This window comes from Tursiops truncatus, chromosome 10 (assembly GCF_011762595.2).
Source record: "Tursiops truncatus isolate mTurTru1 chromosome 10, mTurTru1.mat.Y, whole genome shotgun sequence".
Taxonomy (NCBI): Eukaryota; Metazoa; Chordata; class Mammalia; order Artiodactyla; family Delphinidae; genus Tursiops; species Tursiops truncatus.
This window is the reverse complement of record NC_047043.1, coordinates 91,182,302-91,205,267: the sequence shown is the minus strand read 5'-3', so window position 1 is coordinate 91,205,267 and position 22,966 is coordinate 91,182,302. Positions and strand designations below refer to the sequence as shown.

At 41.0% G+C, this 22,966-nt stretch overlaps 1 protein-coding gene across 10 annotated transcripts in view; it reads left to right on the top strand.

Moving 5' to 3' along the window:
• Window positions 1-10,901: 10,901 nt before the first annotated feature.
• Window positions 10,902-22,966, top strand: part of SUMF1 (sulfatase modifying factor 1) — a 372,466-nt gene continuing 360,401 nt past the window's right edge. For all 10 annotated transcript variants that reach the window (XR_004528608.2, XM_073787582.1, XM_073787580.1 and 7 more), the window contains exons 1-2: window positions 10,902-11,186; window positions 20,027-20,200. Coding sequence is in view for 9 of the 10 variants with exons in the window: in XM_073787582.1 (XP_073643683.1) it covers window positions 10,917-11,186; window positions 20,027-20,200 (444 nt within the window). In the remaining variant the exon portion in view is untranslated. The remainder of the gene's footprint in view (window positions 11,187-20,026; window positions 20,201-22,966) is intronic.

Here is a 22,966-nt window from a genome sequence, read left to right as displayed (position 1 = left end):
CAGGGCAATCTCCCCATCTCAAGGACTTTAACTTAATCACATCTGCAAAATTCCTTTTGCCACATAAGGTAATGTATTTATAGATTCTGAAATTAGGACGTGGACGTCTCTGGAGCCATTATTCTGCCTACCAGAGTCTTCTCTTGTAGCACAGAGCACAGCATTCTTTTTCGGAGACTATAATTGCAAATTCCAAGAGATAGGAACAAGAAGAGAAAATGAATTCATATATTATTTGTTATTTAGAGGACCATACAAAGCCATGTTTCCTTGATTCCAAGACCATTTACTGAAATATATACCCTGCTTTGAAAAAAAAGCTTTTTGAGGGAAAAGGAAGCACTACGATACTATACGTATCCCTAGCTCACAAGATACAACCAGAATTCAGAAACAATACAATGAGATATGGAAATGTGTTGCAGAATCAAAGTGATACCATAGTAAAACCAGCTAGTGTTTATTTCCTTTCTTATACCTATATATTTGGTCTCAATAAAATATGATTATGAAGTAGGCAAGGTAGGAGACTCAGCCACGTAGAAGCTTAATTACTAAACCTAAAGTTTCCTAAATAAATGCTGGGACCCAAAGCTAATCTTTGAGACTGATGCCAGGACCTCTCTACTACGTGAGGCACATCTTCCCAGAGAGACATTACTTCCTCAGTGATCTCCAATCTTTGGGCCACAGACCCCTGGGGAACCAGTGATTACAAGTATTGGGAGTTCATTCAAATGTTAAGCATTGCCTGAAGCCCAAAAATGTAATATATTTCTAAACCTTTCAAATATATACAGGAACTGATGTGATGTAATACACAGTTTCCTTTGCTAATGTACTGCCTTCAAAGCAGCATCTTGACGTTTCATTTTCCAAATAAGTGGATATTAAAAGTAAAACTTCTATTGTAGGAGCATCTGAAATATAAATGTATGTTTATACTATATATATATATTTATATATATATTTATTTCTATTTTCCAATTGACTTCTTGTTGAAAAATTTGGGAATCATTGTTCTCCATCATTTCATTTGATTTTCCATCTTTACAGCCAGGAGGGTCAGCCAGATGGATATAACAGCACCTCCATCCAGTGGTTATGTGATGATCCACTTTAATTCATCCAGCAAGTATTTATTGTGTATCCACTAGGTGCTGAGCACAATTCCAGGCACCGAAGATACAATAGAGAAGAAAACAGATGAAGATTCTTGCTCTTGTGGAACTGACATTAAATAATTTAAAACATGTGAAATACTTAGAACATTGCTTGGTACCTAGGAATAGCTCGAGAATTATTAGTTCTTATGATTATTATAATTATCAACTTATGTAATATCTAAAATGAGCATTCCAGAGTAATTTTTAAAAATAGGACACATTCCTCTGTATATTTAGAGAGTAAAAATGAGAAGTCCAAAGAGGCAGAAACATTTTGCCACGGGGTTCTTTCATTAGGCATTCTTTAGCATCATTGTGTGGTGAAATCACTGGTTTGGTAAGCCTGCTAACTGCTGCTTTTTAATTTTTGTGTGTGTGTGTGTGGCCATGCAGAGCAGCTTGCAGGGATCTTAGCTTCCCAACCAGGGACTGAACCTGGGCCCCGGCAGTGGAAGCACCAAGTCCTAACCACTGGACCGCCAGGGAATTCCCTAACTGAGCCTTTTTAGTTTTGCTAGTTTGTGCTGCAGTCAATGAGAAAAATTTATACCGAGAGAAATTTTCATTTTGTTTGCTTTTTTCTTTTCCTCTTATTCAGATAGTTTTATCTTGCTTCTCTCCCACCTTCAGCGCCGAATGATGTTGTGCACTAGTGTTGAGGTCGTGGACACTAGCCTTCTCAGGACACTTCGTGGCCTCACCACTGTGGCACAGCCCTTGTCCAGCTTTGACGGCTGCTGACACTCAGGGTATCACTGCTTCCCGTTCAGCCGTCACAGAGAGGAAACCTGGTTTCCCCAGCTCCTCTCTCTTTCCCCACAGCCCACCGCAGCCCCACAGAAGCCTATGGTTTAGCTGTGCTTGAGTCACATTGCCATCCCTGGTCCAATCAACTGTAACTGGAAGTTCAGGCAAAACCGGCTTGTGCATCAGAACCACTTAAAGCAATGCTTGTTGGGCCCACCCTCAGACTCAGGAGGTCTTGGGGTGGGGCCCAAGAATTTGCACTTTTAACAGGTTCCCCAATGCTACTGATGCTGCTGATTCAGACACTTTATAAATGCCGGCTCTTGTAAAGCAAGCCGCTAGCTGTACTCCTTTGTACCTGTGCCGGGAGGGACATTTTTCTCTTAGCAATGCTGGAGGCAGGCATGGCAAGCTCCGTGACAATTCCAGTACAGCCTACCATTTTCCTTTCTCCAAACTTACCGTCCATTCATATTCCCGATGTTCCTGAACAGTGGTGATTGGAGAGAAAGATGGGAAGAAGCTAGAGTGCACTGAAAGAAGTTCAGGGCAAGTAAAAGATGCTTTATGGGCCTTTGGGAAGAGAAAGGAAGGAATAACATAAAAAATCACCGTCCTAGCTTCTCTTCTAAATCCTAACATTGATGCCCACCCACCCTGGAGAGGGCTTTACTCAGTCCACCAATTCAAATACACGAGACAGAGAGGTTTTCCTGCTCAATCACCTTCCTGCCTCCTTCCTTTCACAGGTTTCAAATATGTATTACGGTCTGGAGGCTTTCAATGCCTGTTCCTTTGTATTCCCTTGTCCCTTTAGTTTTCACAGGTGTTACCAACAATCAATCTCTTGCATTTCTGATTACATCTTGGCATCTGTTTGTTTTTAAGTTAATTTCTATTGGACTGTAGTTGTTTTACAATGTTGTGTTAGTTTCTGCTGTACAGCAAAGTGAATCGGCTACACATATACATATACCCCCTCTCTTTTGGATTTCCTTTCCATTTAGGTCACCACAGAGCACCGAATAGTGTTCCCTGTGCTATACAGTAGGTTCTCATTAGTTATCTATTTTATACACAGTAGTGTATATATGTCAAATCAATCTCCCAATTCATCCCACCCCCCTTTCCCTACCTGGTCTGCATACGTCTGTTCTCTACATCTGTGTCTCTATTTCTGCTTTGCAAATAAGATCATCTGTATTGTTTTTCTAGATTCCACATATAAGTGATATTATGTAATATTCGTTTTTCTCTTTCTGACTTACTTCACTTAGTATGACAGTCTCTAGCTCTATCCACGTCTCTGCAAATGGCACAATTTTGTTCCTTTTTATGGCTGAGTAATATTCCATTGCATATATGTACCACATCTTCTGTATCCATTCTTCCGTCGAGGGACATTTAGGTTGCTTCCAGACCCTGGCTATTGTAAATAGTGCTGCAGTGAATATTGGGGCACACGTATCTTTTGAATCATGGTTTTCTCTAGGTATATGCCCAGGAGTGGGATTGCTGATTCATATGGTAGGTTTATTTTTAGATTTTTAGGGAACCTCCATACTGTTCTCCACAGTGGCCGTATTAATTTACATTCCCACCAGCAGAGTAAGAGGGTTCCATTTTTTTCTCCACACCCTCTCCAGCATTTATTGTTTGTGGATTTTTTTGCTGATGGCCATTCTGACTGGTGTGAGGTGATACCTCATTGTAGTTTTGACTTGCTTTTCTCTAATAATTCTGTAATAATTTGGTTGGATTGTTTGTTTTGTTGATATTGAGCTGCATGAGCTGTTTGTATATTTTGGAGATTAATCCCTTGTCAGTTGCTTCACCTGCAAATATTTTCTCCCATTCTGAGGGTTGTCTTTTCGTCTTGTTTATGGTTTCCTTTGCTGTGCAAAAGCTTTGAAGTTTCATTAGGTCCCATTTGTTTATTTTTGCTTTTATTTTCATTACTCTAGGAGGTGGGTCAAAAAAGATCTTGCTGCGATTTATGTCCCAGAGTGTTCTACCTATGCTTTCCTCTAAGAGTTTTAAAGTGTCCGGCGTTACATTTAGGTCTCTAATCCATTTTAAATTTACTTTTGTGTATGCTGTTTATTTGCTTTGGGAGAGTTTCTAATTTCATTCTTTTACATGTAGCTGTCCAGTTTTCCCAGCACCACTTATTGAAGAGACTGTCTTTTCCCCATTGTTTATTCTTGCCTCCTTTGTCATAGATTGGGTGACCATAGGTGCATGGGTTTATCTCTGGGCTTTCTATCCTCTTCCATTGATCTATATTTCTGGTTTTGGAGGCATCTCTTTTTGACGTGAACCACACTGACAGAGTTGGTACTAGAAGCGGTCTGAGAAAGCAGGTGATAAGATGAGATTTGAGGACTGGGTCATCCACTGCCTGGCTGGCAATGAGGATGCCCATCTTTTTTTAATGAGATAGAGTTGATATACAATATTATATAAATTACAGGTGTATAACATAGTGATTCACAATTTTTAAAGGTTATACTCCATTTATAGTTATTATAAAATAGTGGCTGTTTTCCCTGTGTTGTACAATATATCCTTGTATCTTCTTTATTTTATACATGGTAGTTTGCCCCTCCTCCTTGCCTCTCACCACTGGTAACCACTACTTTGTTCTCTATATCTGTGAGTCTGTTTCCTTTTAGTTATATTCACTAGTTTGTTTTAGTTTTTAGATTCCACATATAAGTGATATCATACAGTATTAGTCTCTGACTTATTTCACTTAGTATAATATCCCCCAAGTACATCCATGTTGTTGCAAATGGCAAAATTTCATTCTTTTCTATGGCTGAGTAGTATTCCATTACATATGTGTGTGCACATATATATATATATATATACACACATATATATATGTATGTGTATATATATATATATCTTCTTTATCCACTATTGATGGACACTTAGGTTGCTTCCATATCTCAGCTACTGTAAATAATGCTGCTATGAACATTGGGGTGCATGTATCTTTCTGAATTAGTATTTTCATTGTTTTTCCAGATGTATACCCAGGAGTGGAATTGCTGGGTCATATCGTAATTGTATTTTTAGTTTTCTGAGAACCCTCCATACTATTTTCCACAATGGTTGCACCAATTCACATTCCCATCAACTGTGTATGAGGGTGCCATTTTCTCCATATCCTCACCAACATTACTATTTGTGTTCTTTTTGATGATAGCCATTCTAACAGGTGTGTGGTGATATCATTTTGTAGGTTTTTTTTTTTTTTTTATGCAGTACACGGGCCTCTCACTGTTGTGGCCTCTCCCGTTGTGGAGCACAGGCTCCGGACGCGCAGGCTCAGCGGCCATGGCTCACGGGCCCAGCCGTTCCGCAGCATGTGGGATCCTCCCGGACCGGGGCACGAACCCGTGTCCCCTGCATCGGCAGCCGGACTCTCAACCACTGCGCCACCAGGGGAACCCCTTTTTGTGGTTTTAATTTGCATTTCTCTGATGATTAATGATGTTGAGAATCTTTTCATGTGCCTGTTGGCTATCTGCATGTCTTCTTTGGAAAAGTGTCTGTTCAGGTCTTCTGCCCATTTTTTAATTGAGTTGCTTGTTTTTTTTGCTGTTGAGTTGTTTGAGTTGTTTATATATTTTGGATATTAACCCCTTATTGGTCATATCATTAGAAGATATTTTCTCCCATTCAGTAAGTTGTCTTTTCCTTTTGTTGATGGTTTCCTTTGCTGTGCAAATACTTTCAAGCCTAATTAGGTCCCACTTGTTTATTTTTGCTTTTACTTCCTTTGCTTTAGGAGACAGATCTCCCCCCCCAAAACACTGCTGCGATTTATGTCAAAGAGTGTTCTGCCTATGTTTTCTTCTAGGGGTTTTATGGTTTCCAGTCTTACATTTAGATCTTAATCCATTTTGAGTTTATTTTTGTATATGGTATTAGAGAATGTTCTAATTTCATTCTTTTACATGTAGCTGTCCAGTTTTCCCAGCACTCCTTATTGAAGAGACTGTCTTTTCTCATTGTATATTCCTACCTCCTTTGTTGTAGATTAATTGACCATACGTGTGTGGATTTACTTCTGGGCTTTCTATCCTTTCTATCCTTTTCCATTGATCTATATGTCTGTTTTTGTGCCAGTACCATACTGTTTTGAATCCTGTAGTTTTGCAGTACAGTCTGAAGTCAGTGAACATGATTCCTCCAGCTCTGTTCTTCCTCCTCAGAGGACCCCCATCTTGAGTGGTATGTGGGGTATGGACAGCCCCTGGCACAAGGTGGCAGCCCAACTGGTAAAATGTTTACTGGTGCTGACCTGGGAAAATGTCCATGTGGAAAGGAACGTCTACACCAGTGTGCTGATTTGGGGAATTTGAAAGATGTAGAGGAACAATGGATCCAAGAATAATGGGATTGGCTGGTTATTACCAAGTGGCATTGACATCCTACAGAGAGACAAAGAGAAACAAAGGCAGCTAAAAAAACAGTTAAAAAGTACATGTGAGACCCAAAGGGGCTCTTTGGTAGCTGTTTAAGAGCAGGTCGAGCTGAGTGTCAGGTTAATGATCTGATTGTTAGAATCCAGAGCTCCAGAGATGTTTGGATGCTCAGCCACGGCAGGTTTCCTATGCTAAAGTCAGGGATCAGACTGGAAAAACCTGGGACCCAAAACATGGGGCAGGAACATGTAGGTGGAGGCCCCTGAGAAATGTGGCTCTGCAGACTTCTCTGAGCCCCAGAGCCTGCAGAGAACTAGTATTGAGTTTGGAGAACTTAGCAGTTCCTCCATGTGGGAAGAAGCTGAAGGTCCCCCTCACCCCAGGCAGTGCCCTCACCTCCTCTGTGCCTGCCAGGCTATAAGGAGAGTTAAATCCCAGTATAGCCAAACTGAGGAAATGCTGGGCCTCAGAAAGGAGAAAAGACATTTTACTCTAAAGGAAATGCAAGAATTAACTAGCATGATGGAGAAAGTAGATCCCCTCAGGCATTGTTGATGGGAACGTAAACTGGTACAGGCACTTTGGGAAACAGTTTGGTAGCTCCTGCAAGAGGTTAGACACAGAGTTACCATGTAACCAAACAATCCCACCCCTAGTTTATACCCAAGAGAAATGAAACATATGTCCACACAAAACTTGTAGACAAATGTTCATACGCTGTCCATAGCTGCATTATTCATCATAGCTAAAAAGTGGAAACAATCCAAATGTCCATCAACTGATGAACGGATTAATTAAATTTGGTATTTTGGCCATAAAAAGGAAAGAAGTGCTGATTTGTGCTACAACATGGATGAATCTCAGAAATATTCCAAGTGAAAGAAGCAGACACAAAAAGCCATATATTTTATGATTTCATTTACAAGAAATGTCCAGAATAGGCAAGGCTATGGAGACAGAAAGTCGAGTGGGTGTTACCCGGGGCAGGGTTGGGGGGATGAGGGAATGAAGAGTGACTGTTAATGAGGTTTGGAGTTTCTTTGGGAGGGATAATAAAAATGTTCCAAAGTTAGATTGTGGTGATGGTTGTATAATAATGTGAGTATATGAAAAATCATTGAATTATATACTTTAAAAGGGTAGATTGTATGGTGTGTGAATTATATCTCAGTAAAGCTGTTTTACAAAGGAATTAACTAGCACATATGAACCAAAGCCAGGGGAGTAACCTTGGGCCTGAACTGTGTGGGTATTTGATTAAGGGCCCAAAACACAAGAATGGATGGACAAGAATGTATTGACTTGGAAGTTCTCACTTAGGACTTGGGATTTCATACCTTGGCAAGGACCCCAGGGAAAGGGGCAGACTCATTGCTAGTGTGGATCTAGAAGCTGGGAGAAAGCAGTGGCTTACTCTAAATGAAGGTGAAATGCATGGGTTGCTGAGGCAGATAGAAGAAAGGACTTGATAGTTCAGGGAACTAAAAATGCTGTTTGGATTTATTCTGAGAGGCCAGAAGACCCACTGAGGACTGTATTCCCTGGGAGGGCCCTCATGAGATGCTAGGTACCAAGGCTGTCAGGCATGCATGGGGCAGAGGGGCACCAGCATCACTCAGCAATTCAACAGAGGCTCGCCTTGTCCTGGTCCTCAAAGGAGTACACTCTTGCTGCGCACAGGAATGATCCCATTGAACTACAAGCCATGACTGCTATCAGGGCTCTTTGGACTCCTTGTGTTCAGGGACCTCCAGGCAAGAAAAGGAGCCTATAACTTGGCAGGGAAACTGACCCTGATTAGCAGGAAAAGTGTGAGATGTCTTCTCACAACTGTGTAGGGCTTCCCTGGTGACACAATGGTTGAGAGTTCGCCTGCCAATGCAAGGGACACGGGTTCGTGCCCTGGTCTGGGAAGATCCCACATGCCCCGGAGCGGCTAGGTCCGTGAGCCATGGCCACTGAGCCTGCGCGTCCGGAGCCTGTGCTCCGCAACGGAAGAGGCCACAACAGTGAGAGGCCCGCATACCGCAAAAAAACCAACCAAACAAAAAACTATGTAATGACACTGCCTTTCAGTTAGAGTAAAAGCTTACGAGATCCTACATAATCTGGCCCCCTGTTACTTTCTGACCTCCTTTGTTTTCACCCCCTCCCTTGTTCATTCTACTGCAGTCACACTGGTCTTGCTGTTTAGTGAACACAGAAGTCACTGTCAGGTCTGAGGTCTTTCATCTAGCTTCATTAGATGGAAGGGGCAAGAAGACCAGCAGAAGGAACTTAAGTGGGAGTCAGAGCGTGAGGGAAAGTCTAGATAAATTGCCCTAATTGGTGTAGAGTTGATTGCTGAGCTGTACTTTTAACTCTGATTCCTAGCATGGCCTTCTCACCTATGGATTTCTCATCACTTTTTCCCACTTACTCATTGATTAGTGAGTGACCAATAAGAAATTATTTAATGAATTGAGAGAGAAGGTTGATACTTCCTGGAGAATCAACGAAGTTTCCATCTTTGATAATGATGGCTAATAATAGCAAACATTTTTTTTGAGGTATTGTGAAATGCTAAGACTTTTACAACGCTATCTCACTTAATCTTCATAAAATCTGTAAGAAGGTGCTATTATTATCCCCGTTTCACATATGAAGAAATAGTGGCTTAGAAAGGTGAATGCTTCTTGTAATTGGCCGGCTTTAAACACAGCTCTTTCTGAGTCTAAAATCTGTATTATTTTCTCAACAATTTGCTTCTCTTTAAGGGAAAGAGGTCATGATTACTGCCATTCATTTTTCCATTAACTCAATAAATACTCACTAAGAGTTTATTAAGTGCCAGGTCTTGGCCTAATTTTGCAGATACAATGGTGAACAAATAGGCAGGATCCTTGCCTTCATGAAGCTTATCGCCTAATAGTGTAGCAGGACCATCAATCAAAGGAATTCAGGGCTCGGTAGGGCAGCAGGCTTGTGCTGAGATTGAACACTTGCAAAGAGACTGACAAAGATTATCTCTGACCTGGAATCTATATTTGTGCACAGCTAACATGTAAAACCTTGGTTAAAGCATTGATCTTTTAGCCTCATCAGTTGTAAAATGGGTATAGTAATAGTAGATTTCTTGCCAAGGGGTTGTGATGTTAAATGAGAAAATGTGTGAAAGCTCTTGGCAAACTGTAAAATAGCAAGTATGGAAGGACTTAAAATTTTTTCACCTGTTTTTTTCATTTGAGATATAGTTGACATATTAGATTAGTTTCAGGTGTACAACAGAATGATTCCCTATTTGTATGTATTGCAAAATGATCACCACGGACTTTCCTTTATACTAAAAAAACTTCAAACATAAACTAGAAAGAATAGGACAAAAAACACTGAAAAATCCATAAACCAGCTTTAACAATGACCAACTCATGGCCGATTGTGTTTCATCTCTAGCCATCACCCCATTCACCATATTTTGAGAAGCAACTCCTTGGCAACAGCATGTCTTTTTATCTATCTATCTATCTATCATCTATTTCAATACATATATCTCAAAGGAAGGGATTCTTTTAAAAAACATACCCACAAATACCATTATCACTCTTAAAAAACTAAAAACAAAATTGACAGTAATTCCTAATTTTATCAAATATCATAACTTGATTTAGTGGCCATATTTCTCTGATTATCCTAAAAAATTTGAGATCAGTAGGTTTGAATCACTTTTTAGATAAGATTCATATATACTACAATTGTGTGAGATGTCATATTTAATCTATAGGTCCCCCCTCTTTCTGGTTTTTGTTTTGCCTTTTATTTCCCCCTGAAGAGATTGGGTCTTATGAAACAGTGGTTCTCAAACTTTAGTGTGCATCAGTATGCTTTAGAATCATCTGGAGAACTTGTTAAACGCACAGATTGATGTGTCCTGTCCCCAGACATTCTGAGTATTGAATTTCTAACAAGTTCCCGGGTCATGCTCATGCTGCTGGTCTGGGACGACACTTTGAGAGCCACAGTAGGGATTTCTCTAACTGTATCCCTTGGTGAGGTGTCCTTCAACACGTTCATCTTCCATTTTCCTGTTAAGGGAAGCTTATTGAATTGCCTGCATTACAGCATAATGATTTAAAACTCAGGGTTTGAAGGTATGTGTTAGAGACGCAGTGTGGCTGGGTTTAAATCTCGTCTTTTGACATTTATTTGCCTTGTGACCTTGGGCAGATCACTTAATTGTTCTGTGCACTCAACATTCAGGGTCCTCGTGAGGATTAAATGAGATTTCAAAAAATAAAGTGCTCACCTAGTGTATTGCCTGGCACACAACAAATGCTCAATAAACTCGATTATAATTTTTTCAACCTAAAAATAATAATGGGGCGCACAGGCTGCGGAAGGCCAAGACTTTTTGGGTTTTCTTGTTTTCACGTCAGGAGAGCTAAGGAGGAAGGCTCTAAAGGAGAGGTACCTGGAGAGAGGTGGAAAGAGGGCAACTCTTAGGGACACTGAAGTCAGCCTAGGGCTTGGCCCCTTTAAGGAGGGCGGGGCCACGTGACCCAAAGGGTCACATGGCTAGTGGGAAAACATGGCTGCGCCCGCGCTAGGGCCGGCTGGAGGACGAGGCGCCGGGCTCGGTCTCGTTCTCTCTTTGCCTCTGGTCTTGCTGCTGGGCCGGGCGGCGGGGGGCGAAGAGGTCAGGGCCGAGGCGGGCGCGGCGTCCCTCGCGGGCTCGTGCGGTTGTGGCACTCCCCAGCGGCCCGGGACCCATGGCAGCTCGGCGGCCGCGCACCGATACTCGCGGGAGGCGAACGCCCCAGGCTCGGTAGCCGGAGAGCGACCGTTCCCGCCCACCAAGGTGCTCTCTTGGTTCCTTAACGACGGGTGGGGGGCGCCGGGTTCCTCGACAGGGTTGGGATGGGTAAGGCCAGGGGTTGGAGGAAGGCAAGTAAAGATTATAATTACATTGCCAAATCGCGCACTTGCAGATCCAGTTTGTTGAGAAGTTCTTCCGGCCTCCGAAACGGGTGGGTCTTGGGGCTCTGCGTAATGCTGAGCATTAGGGAGTTTGGTTTGAGGACAGTTGTCTTTCCTTTTCTTATCTCTTATCTCCTGCTTCCTCGTTCTTGCACCCTGTGTTTTTGATGAGGTTCTCAGAATTTTAAGTCAGATAGATGTGGGTTTAAGTCCTGCGTTCCTCTCATTAATTGTGAAGGAATCAGGACACTGGGTGTCAGTGTCTCTAACCTTGTTGTTTACTTATCAGTAGTCTCTGACAGTAGACTCTGCTTCTTGACGACAAGGACTTGTCTTATTTATTCTGCTATTCCTAGCACTTTAGTACATGGGAAAGACTAAGTAAACAGTAGTTGTTTTATTACTATCGTTTATCTATACCTTGCACAGTGCCTGAATGTTTTATGTGCTAGGATATGTAAATAATAACATTAATAATAACTATTATTTAGTTCTTAGTTAAAAAATCAGTAACTGTTCCTTAGTTCTTACCATTCCAGGTATTTTGCATATTGGTATGGTTGTGAAAACAACTTAGATCTGCTGACTCCCAAAGTTCTTCTTCTTGAATACTAGTACACCCTTTCCAGCTTTTTCTGTCCAAGTTTTTTTTTTTTCCTGTGGGTTAATTCTGACCAATTTTCAGTTCTTAGGTGAGAGGTAACATCCTCCTGCAGGCCTTACCTGACCTCTTTCCTTCCTTCCCCTTCAGTATTTCCATATGCTGCCGCAGTTGTACCTGTTTGCTCTGACATAACCATTACTGAAGATATTTGTCTGTTGGTGTCTCTCCCCAGCTAGGTTGTGAGAGGGAGGGGAGTCAGGACTATAATTTTGTGACTTGGGTATAGAGTGTTAGGAGGTTGGTAGCTGGACTTCTCATTGTTTCTCCATCCTGTATAATTACTGGCCTCTAAAATGTTTCCTGTTGTTCCTCAGAGGATTCCCTGCATTATTAGTGTTTATCTTTTGTGTTGTGGGGAGCCTTGGTTACAGTTGTAGTGTGTGTTGGCCATACTTGATTTTAGTTCCTCTATAACTTGAATGGTAATTGATAATCAGTTTCTCCCTCCTCCTGCAGGGAAAGCCCTCTGGTTATCTGCTTTGTAACTAACAGGGGCGCTGTCTTATTTGCATGTACATTGGTCTGTGTCAAACTTTTGCCGAGAACCTTCTGGCCAGTACTGAACATTCCTCATTTTAAATGCTCCAATGTCCTATTGATTCCAGAATCTGATGTACGTATCATTATAAGATATCCATTTTTCATCCCTTTAGAGTGGGTTCACGTCCGGACTGAGTATTGTGTGGGTCATCTTTGGCCATATCTTGCATTCATTTTATAAAGGGAAAAATATATAATTAATTAACTTATATTTTGTATATGTGCATTTATTTTATGTTTGTCTTCCCTTGCACTCAGTTTCTATAATGTTTGGCAGCATCCCAAGTTATTAGTAAACTAGCAGTTGTTGAGAACACGGCTCACAAGCCTTCAAGGACTCTTAAACTTAATGCTTGAACCTGAAGTAGACTTCTTATCAAGACAAAGGAATTCCTAGGAGGCTGTTCTTTGTCTCTCTGTTTTCCTTGGTTTCAGATGTTTTAGTTCATGTGCAGATGACTTTGGTCTAATTCTGACACTTAGCCATTTATTCTGAATTCAGGAAGTCCAATATTATGTGAGATACATGGTCGTAGTGATAACCTTTTATTTTCTTAATTTTCTTTCTTTTTTTAAATAAAAGGATTATTTTTTTGAGCAGTTTTAGGTTCACAACAAAATTGAGAGGAAGGTAAAGAGATTTCCCATATACCTACTGCCCCAACACAGGCATAGCCTTGCCCATTATCAAGATCCTCCACCACAGTGGTACATTTGTTACAATTGATAAACCTACACCGACATATCATAATCACCCAAAGTCTGTGCAGTTGACCCTTGAAAAACATGTGGGTTAGGGGCACTGGCCCCCTGCGTGGTCAAAAATCCTAGTATAACTTTACAGTTGGCCTTCCATACCTGTGGTTCTGCATTCCAGGATTCAACAAAGTGCAGGTCATGTAGTACTGAAGTATGTATCTATTGAAAAAATCTATGTATAAGTTGACCCTCACAGTTCAAATCCGTGTTGTTCAGGAGTCAACTGTAATTTACATTAGGGTTCACTGTTGGTGTTGAACATTTTATAGGTTTGGATGAATGTACAGCGACATACGTCCATCACTATAGTATCATACAGAATATTTTTATTGCCCTAAGAATCTTCTGTGCTCTGCCTCTTCATCCCTCTCCCTCCTCCCAAGTGGCCACCACTGATCTTTTTACTGTCTCCATAAGTTTTGCCTTTTCCAGAATGTCTTATAGTTGGAATCATATAGTATGTAGGCTCTTCAGATTGGCTTCCTTCACTTAGTAATATTCATTTAAGTTTCCTATGTGTCTTTTCATAGCTTGATAGTTCATTTATTTTTCATGCTGAATAATAATGTATTGTCTGGATGTACCACAGTTTATCCATTCACCTACTGAGAGGCATCTTGCTTGTTTCTGAGTTTTGGCAATTATGAATAAAGCTGCTATAAAAATCTGGGTGCAGGTTTTTTGTGTGGACATAAAATTTTCAGCACCTTTGAGTAAATACCAAGGAATGTGATTGTTGGATCATATAGCAAGAGTATGCTTAGTTTTGTAAGAAACCACCAAACTGTCTTCCAAAGCGGCTGTACCGTTGTGCATTCCTACTAGCAAGGCATGAGAATTCCTGTTGCTCCACACCCTTGTCAGCATTTGGTGTTGTCAGTGTTTCAGATTTTGGGCATTCTAAGGTATGTAATGGTATGTTGTTTTAATTTTGCATTTTTTGGTTGACATACTGAGCATCTTTGCCACCTGTATATCTTCTTTGGAAGGTCCTTGGCCCATTTTTAATTGTATTATTTGTTTTCTTATTGTTGAGTTTTAAGAATTGTTTATTTTGGATAACAGTCCTTTATCAGATGTGTCATCAGCAACTATTTTCTCCCAGTCTGTTGCTTGTCTTCTCAATCTCTTGACATTGTCTTTTGAAGAGTGGTCTCTGTCTAGATTCTTTTTTTTTTTTTTTGCACGTGGATGTCCAGTTGTACCAGCATTTGTTGAAGAGACTGCCTTAGCTCCATTGTATTGTCTTTGCTCCTTTGTCAAAGATCATTTGATTTTATTTATGGAGGTCTATTTCTGGTCCCTCTCCGCTGTTCCACTAATACGTTTGGGTGTTCTTTAACTAATACATGTCTTGGCTACTGTAGTTTTATAGTAAGTTGCATAGTGTCTTTCCTCCAACTTCGTTTTTCTCATCAATATTGTGTTGGTTCTTCTGGGTCTTTTGCCTCTCCATATAAACTTGAGTATCGTATTGTTCATATTGATCAAATAACTTGCTGGGATTTGGATTGAGGTTGTACTGAATCTATTTTTGTTTTCCGTTTATTTAGTTTAATTCAATAAATACTTATTTGGTACACGTATTATATAAGACTCTGTCCTGTGTTCTGGGCTTATAGAAAAGAAAGACCTATGCCCTACCCTCAAGGCATTGACTTGTTGGTAGACCTCTCTCTCTCTCTCTCTGTCTCTCTCTGTCTCTCTGTCTGTCTGTCTGTCTCTCTCTCTCACTCACTCACACACACACACACACACACACACACACACACACAATCACAGTTATATGCAAGCATCATTTTTCTATAGTGACAGTCCTATAGGAGGAGTATGTACAAAGCACTTGGAGAAGAAGAAAGGATTCTTGTTTCCTGGACAAGTCAGGAAGTGCTCAAAGAAAAGACCACATTAGGCTAGGCCTTGGAGGAGACATTTTCAGGAGTTAGGGATGGAAGGGCAGATTGAAGGACATTGCGAGAAGGAGAATAGCATGGGTACAAATGAAGCATTGTACAAGTGCATGGTGTGTTCCGGGATATGTAAGTAGTTTAAGGTTTCTGGGGGTGACATTTTCACCCTTTTTAATGTAACACTTTTTAGGTGTGAGTCTTTATTAAAAAATATTTTAATCAATTTAATGAACACTTGCCAAGTGCTATTTACAGAGAAGTAAATAGCACTGGGCTTTACCCTCAAGGAATTTAGGTTTCACCAGAAAGTTATGGCAGTAAGAATTGTCTGGGAAACAATATAGATATTTTCAAATTTTACTTAACTTCCCTCTGGTTAAAAACTATACAATGCTCCTTGAGAAAACTATTCTAACAATGTTCTGTACAGCTTAGTATTTTATAAAAAGGTATCAAAATGTTTTAATCTCCATGTATCTTTTAAAAGAGTTGTTTGAAAAGGCATTGAAGATCATGAGACAATAAAATTGTACGTGGTATCTCTGTATATGTGGGTAAAGTCAGTCAGTTTCCTGTCTGAGGATGGTTTGATCGGGTAATGCTTACCCAGGTGTCAAGACACGATTGAATACCATCTCTTCTATGACCCCTTTCCTCCAGGAAGAAGTGGTGTTTCTATCCTCTAAATTCTCATAGCATTTTGTCAATGTCTGATGGAAACTTGTATATTTTCTGTAAAGTAGTGTTATTTGTGTAATTGTCTGATATCTCTTTCTACACGGGAAGCAATTTTTTAGACCTGTTTTAATGTCTGTATCCTCCAAGCGCTTTACACATTTAGGCATCGTGTAACAATTTCTGGAATGATCTTTTACCTTTTTTTGTTGGTTACAATATTGAGAAACTGCCAGGGGAATTAAGGGTATGAGTTACTTTTTAAAGAAACCTTTGGAAAGCAGTCTTTTTGCTGTATCTTATCCTCCCCAGGATCCTGTGAGATATTATCCCCCACTTTACAGATGTGACAACTGAGGCTGAATAGAATCATGAAATCCCCGGGCTTGAAGGAACTTTAATGCCATTTCATCTATGATTAGTGTCAGTAGAGTGACAGGATGATATAGGTAGGTAAGCCCTGCATAGATAGATAAGACAGCAGCTTGTGGGCAGATCCAGGGAGCTTGCATCTCTTGTTATTCACCCAGCTTTCTGCGGAGCCTTTACCTTTTTACTTAGGTTTGAGGAGAGGAAAGAAGGAAAAAGGAGAAGTGCTACACAAAAGAGTTGCCTGTAAACTTATTTCATTTTTGTGTGTAAAACAAAAGTCCCACAGAAGCAAGTGAAAGAAGAGATTCTTAAAACTAGCTTAGTAGGCTGATAAAGAAGTGTGGGTAGGGACGTTTATGGGCTCTCATGGCTGGGCAGTTCACGTGCAGATATGGTCCCAGACACAGCTGGATGCAGGGCCTCAGGCAGCATCTCCAGATCTCTCTTTTTGGCTCTCTCGGCAGCTCCTCTTTCTTCTATGTTGGCTTCATTTTTAGGTAGTATTCCTTCTAATGATCAAAGAGCTGGAAGAGAAAGAGTTTTCTTTCCCTCATAGCTCCAGCAAAAGTTCTGAGATTAACTTTGATTGGGTCGTGGGCCTATCCCTGATTACATCTCTGTGGTCAAAAGAATGTGGTAATTGGCTAGGCCTGAGTCATGGGGCAGGGGCGGGGTGTGTGTGTGGCGGGGGGGAGTGGGGGGCATGCAGCAGTGTCATCCAGCTCCACCTGAGACATGTACTTAGTTGAAGAAGTGGTTTTCAAAGAGATGTCACTTGCTCTTACAAGAACAGGAGGGAATGGGTGCCAGGTGGGCAAAAATCATAGATGTCCACTGCACCTGGCCAGAGTGTGTAGCTCAGATATGGTCCTAGTGATAAGAGAGTTGCTTTGACTCACCTGTCCTTTTGGCTTGCTTGGCAGTGGTAGAAACTGATGTGCCAGAAGGGGTTTTAACTTACCTCCAAGGACGAATGGATTGTTTGAATCTGGACCTTCATGAAGGTCCACACTGATCAAAACGGTTCTTTGTATTTGGTTTAGGAGTGTGAGACCTGATGCTCTGGATTTCACTAGAACGACATTCTACATTTGTAGGACAGAGACTTCATCAGTGAAAATTGGGAATTATGATACAGTCAGAGCCATGCAGGCTATTTTTATCTATAGCCTCCAGAATGGAAACTTGGCTTATTCATTGCTGGCTATCTCTGATGGTTAATGAAAGAAAAAAAATTAGGCCTGGAGTCCACAGTGGAAGTTGTGATTGTATTAGCATTGTTGGTGCTCACCTTGAGGGAGAGTGGGATGAAAAACTGAGATAATTGTAAAACTTCATTGGGAACAATGGGCATAGTTTCCTATAGGCCTTGTGTTTGCACCTTGGGATGAACAGCCGTTCTGAGAAAAGGACCTACTTGTCTGCTGCTGGAAAGCTTTTTTTTTTTCTTAAAGTCCTTTAGGAAATATGAAACCTTTTATTAGATCATTTTAATAATCATTTTAAGCTTTCGTCTGCAGGCTTCTATTTTTCTTCTTCTTTGCAGAGCTGCTTGAAATTCTGACTTCTCATCTCGATTGAGGAATCTTGTGTCCCAGATGCTTGGAGAATAATGAGAATAATGTGGGAACCTAGTTCAGTCTTCGAGCAGAGTCTCTTAAACAGGTTTCACTGTGATGCAGGCATGCTATCCATGTCTGGGATGGTGTTATAAAAGAAAGAGAATTTTTATAATTAGGAATAATTCAACTGATACATTTTTCATTGTATCCGTGATGTCACTCTTTCAGTCAACGAAGTTTCTTCATCCATCCATCCCCCCCACTCCCTTCCTTCCTTCCTTACTTCCTTCTTTCCTTACTTGCCGTGCACCGTACTAGGAGCTGGGGACATAGAAGTGAAAACTTTATTTCTGGTCCCCAAGGAGCCTGGGATCTAGGGCAGGTAAAAACAAGCCATTAACGTATGTACAGTGTGTGTCGGTTGTTTAGAGAGGTGTTTATCAGAGGATTCCAAATGAGGGGGATATGCCCAGCCAGCAGAGGGAAATGTAGGCAGGAAAGGCCTTCTGTAGGAGGTGATCGTTGAGCATTGATGTTATTCACAAGAGATGAAGTGCAGGTGGAGTACAGGGTGAGAGAGGTGGGGAGAGATTAGGCTCTGATGCTGAGATATTTAACCCTCAAAGGTGCTGGGGATCCCTGAAGAATTTAAGTAGGAAAGAGGTATAATCAGATTGACACTTTATTGTTTGTTATTTTGAATAGAGTACATGGTTTTAAAATTACAAAAAAAATTCTGTAGAAGGGTGTATAGTGAAAAATTTTCCACTTTCGTAATAACCTTCCCCTCAGACAACCACTGCAGGAGTTTCTTGAATACCTTCCCAGAGCCGTGTTCTGCAAATGTAAGCAAATACAAAAAAATATGTGAATCTATGTTCTCCTGCCCACCTCCTTTTCATGCAAATGATAACACACCATGCTTTCTAGGGTGCACCTTGCTTTGTTCACTTTGCTCTTCATCGTGGTGAGATCTCTCCATATCAATATATTAAAAGTGTCTTTTTATTCCTGGTGTTTTCCTTCTTTTCCTTTTCTTATGGCTGCCTAATTTTCCATTTTCTGGGTGGCCCACAATTTAGTTAATCATTCCAATATTGAAAAATATTTAGGTTGTTTCCAGTCTTTTTCTGTTCCAAGCAGAGCCTCAGTAAGTTGTGTGGGATACAGAAGACAGATATTTTGAAAAGTTCAGTAGGGGCTTAAATACTTGTATGAATGATTGAAAGGAAGGTTGATGGCTTAGAGAGGAGCCGGGAGAAATGTGAAGGGATGAGACTGGAGGCAAGGAGACAATTGTGAGGCTACAGCATTAATCGAGGAAAAGAAAAGGGGAGAGGACAGAGGGATATATATTTAGGATACCCAGTAAAACTGGATGACTGCTGTAATGTTGGATTTCCCAAGTGATGCTGAGGATGGACCTGTGTTTCTTAACTGAAAATTTTCGGTGTGATCCTCAGATCTTATGTTTAGTGCTAGGAAAACATGTGAACAAAGCAGCCTCGGTTGCTACCCTCTTGGTGTTTAGAGGTTATGTGAAACAGTAGATAGGAACAATTAGAGTTTTAATAAGGTATTAAATAAGGACAAGACATGGTCCTCTAGTAAAACTTTTAGATTTTCCATTTCAATGATTTGTCTTTTCCATTATCATTGGGAACCTAGATTCACTCAGTGGGTTTTTTAATATATTATATATGGGGACTTCCCTGGTGGTCCAGTGGTTAAGACTGCGCTTCCACTGCAGGGGGCGCGGGTTGCCCTGGTCGGGGAACTAAGATCCCACATGCCGTGTGGCCAAAAAAAAAAAAAAAGTTAAAAAAAAATATTGTATTTGGCATTTTTATATTTGCTTTTAAAAATAATTTAAAAGAAATATGGACATAATAAAGGACAAAAATGCACAAATGTATAAAGAAGTGGAATATTCTCCCTGCCTCTGCACTGCAGCCATCAGCAGCTTGGTGACTGTTGCTCCAGACCTGTTTCCATGGCGTGTGCAGATGTGTATTATGTAGTGTTTTTCCTAAAGAAATCACTACCCTAAAGAATTTTCACTTCTTTTTGTGACTAATCATTCATTGGAGTACGCCATGATTTTACTTACTTCACAGTGGCTTTTGTGGCGGAGGTTGGCTCGCTGTTGGGTGCTTACTGTGTGCTGGCGCTCTACACTTGACCCAGGTTCACTCTGGCGGTGACGGCCTGACTTCCCGTGTTTCCCCTTTTGCTGCAGATGGTCCCCATCCCTGCCGGAGTATTTACAATGGGCACAGATGATCCTCAGATAAAGCAGGATGGGGAAGCACCTGCGAGGAGAGTTGCTATTGATGCCTTTTACATGGATGCCTATGAAGTCAGTAATGCTGAATTTGAGAAGTTTGTGAACTCAACTGGCTATTTGACAGAGGTAATGGGGTTGGAATGGGGAGGAAGAACTTTATCAGTTGACCGCTTTTTCCTATGTGCCCAGTGCTTTGACAGGCATTTTCTGTATATTTCATGTAATTTTTGTTCTCATAGCAACCCAGTGAGGCAGCTTAGTTTTCAGGTGGCAAACTGGGAATTAGCAAAGTGATTTGCCCCGAGTCCCACAGCTGGTTAGTGGCGGAGCTGGGATTCAGGCCTGGCCAGTGTGACCCCAGGAGCTGTCTTCTTAACCGTTATGCTCTAGTGTGTCAGTGCTTTAATCTTCCAAAGAGCGTCACTGTCCTCTCAGGCTTTTTGAGATGATAGCATGTAAAGTAAGGCCACTTCTCCCTCTCAAAACTTTATAGTTTGGGTGTTCCAGAAGCATTGCATAATTCAGAAGTAATAGATGCAGAAGTGCAGCTTTTCATTTTTGTGGTTTTATTCCAGTGCCTGACGACTCATAAGCTTTCCTTTGGCAGTTCCAGGCTTTATCCTGTGGTCACTGAATCACAGAGCAAGGTTCTGCAAGTGGATGTTTGTCCTAAACGGGAATAGGAAGAGAGAGGCTTTCTAGTTTATGAAAGTTTCTGTGAGTGTCTAAAATATCCTTGTTATGTAGGTTTCCCATTTTTTTCTTACCAAAGGACTCTACCCTACCCTTGCCTTCAGTTTGTGGAGTCCCTGTCCTTGTTTTTGTTTTTTTCCAGGCCAGAACATCTTCCTTTCTTTAAAAAAAAAATTTCAGAGCGAATGCTGAAAGCAAAACAGCATCCAAATTTGATTTTGCATTTCTTTGGAATTTCTTAAAATATACAAAGTAGTTGTCTTTTTGTACCTATTTGTAGTAAGAAGTTGCTGTTCCTTTTGTTTCATGAGGATACTCTCAGGTCAGGTTCCTCAGTAGTCTGATGAAGTTAGAAGTGGGCTTCTAAGGCAAGAAGCTTCCCTTAGACTAGGGTTCCCATCAAGACTAGATAGACTAAGCAGAGTTTAGGGCATCTAGGAGCATGGATGGGGAAATACTGCATCTGGATTTCTATTACCCTCTAACTGAAGTTCAGCATTTCCTTCAGTTAGGAATAGACAACATACCACAGTAGTGGCAGCAGTGCCTATGACTTTATCACCAATAGAAATCACAGACATTTTGTATCCCATTATTGTTGTTGCAGAGATCATAAAATATTGTTTGTATTCATCCTCACTTTAGAAATGATAATTATGAGGCCTGCCACTAGATCTTATTTAATGTATTATTTATACATATTTATATTTAATGTATAGATATATATAACATATATGTATATGTTACTATAGCACAAATTTGTTTTACTAATATTTCGATATAACTAGTTTTCTTTGTAATTGTATTGATTTTATTTTATACACTTAAACATTTCATTCTGAGAAGGAGATCCTTAAGCTTCACCATACTGCCAAAGGGGTCCAGGGCACAAAAAGGGTTAAAACCCCTGCTTTGGATAAAATACTTCATATTATTATGGCATTCATGTTTCTTTTCTTCCATTTCTCCAACTTCATTTTATATCACATTTCCCTTGCTCACCATGTTCTAGCCCTGCTGTTCTTGTTTCTATTCCTTGCAGACTTGACACTCGTTCCCATCTTGGGGGTGCAGCCCATACTTTCCCCCTGCTTGGAATTTCCTGACCCCGTTGCCTGTCCCCCTTTTGCATGGCTGGCTCCTTCTCATTCTCGAGTCATCTCAGCTTAAATATCCCTCTCAGGGAGGCTTCCTCTGCCCACCCTATCAAAAGGAGGCTTCTCTCTATACTCTCTGCCTTACAGGGTCAAGTAAAGTTGTAATTATATTCTTCCTTTCTTTGTTTGACTTGACTTTTGTTTGTGACCACATATGTGAGTGCTTTCAGGACAGAGACCATGCCTCTGTAATATTGACCTTGTATCTCTGTCATTTAGCCCAAAGCCAGGCTTCTGATAGGTGTTTGGTACATGTTGTTGAGTGAAGGAATGGTCTGGGTTCTCAGGCATGGTGATGCTACAAGGGAATACAGAAATAAGTGCTGGGGTGGAGAAAAGATGATGAGCTCTAATCAGCAAAAGGAGTTTGAGGTGCTCATAAAGCTGGAAATACAGGGATCTAGTAGGCCGTTAATATCATGTGGTGAGGAGAGGAGAGGACTGGAGGTGGAGATACGAACATCATTTGAAATGCCGGTGGTGGTTAAAATCATGGGATTTCAAGAGTTTGTCCAGCAGCAGGTCGGTGTATCTCATCGTGTGATCTCTTAGACCACCTGTGTTAGAATCACCAGCTTATCTGTTCACACGGGCAGGTTCCTTGGCCTCACCCCAGACCTACAGAATCAGAACCTCTGGGCTTGGGGAGCAGTGCTGTGTAGCTATCACAAGCTGGCCAGGTGATCTCAACTGCACAAAGCCTGAGGGCCACTGGTGTAGAGTAAGAAGAGCAGAGAGCCAGGGCAGAGTGCTGGGGAGGAACAGTGTCTTAGGGGCAAGAAGAAGTGCCCATGTATTTCAGGAGATGAGAAGGAGTCTGAAATGGAGGAAGAAAACTAGAAGAGTAGAATCATGGAGACCAAGAGACTACATTGGGTGTTTCCAGAACTGGGGTCATATGCAACAAAGAAAACCAGGTAGATATGGACTTGAGACAGTAATGGTAAATAAGAATGATTAAAATACAGATTTCCATCTGGTGTTTGAATTGGCCACTTGAGATGTATAAGCACAGTGGACACCTCAGTGGAGTGTGTCAGAA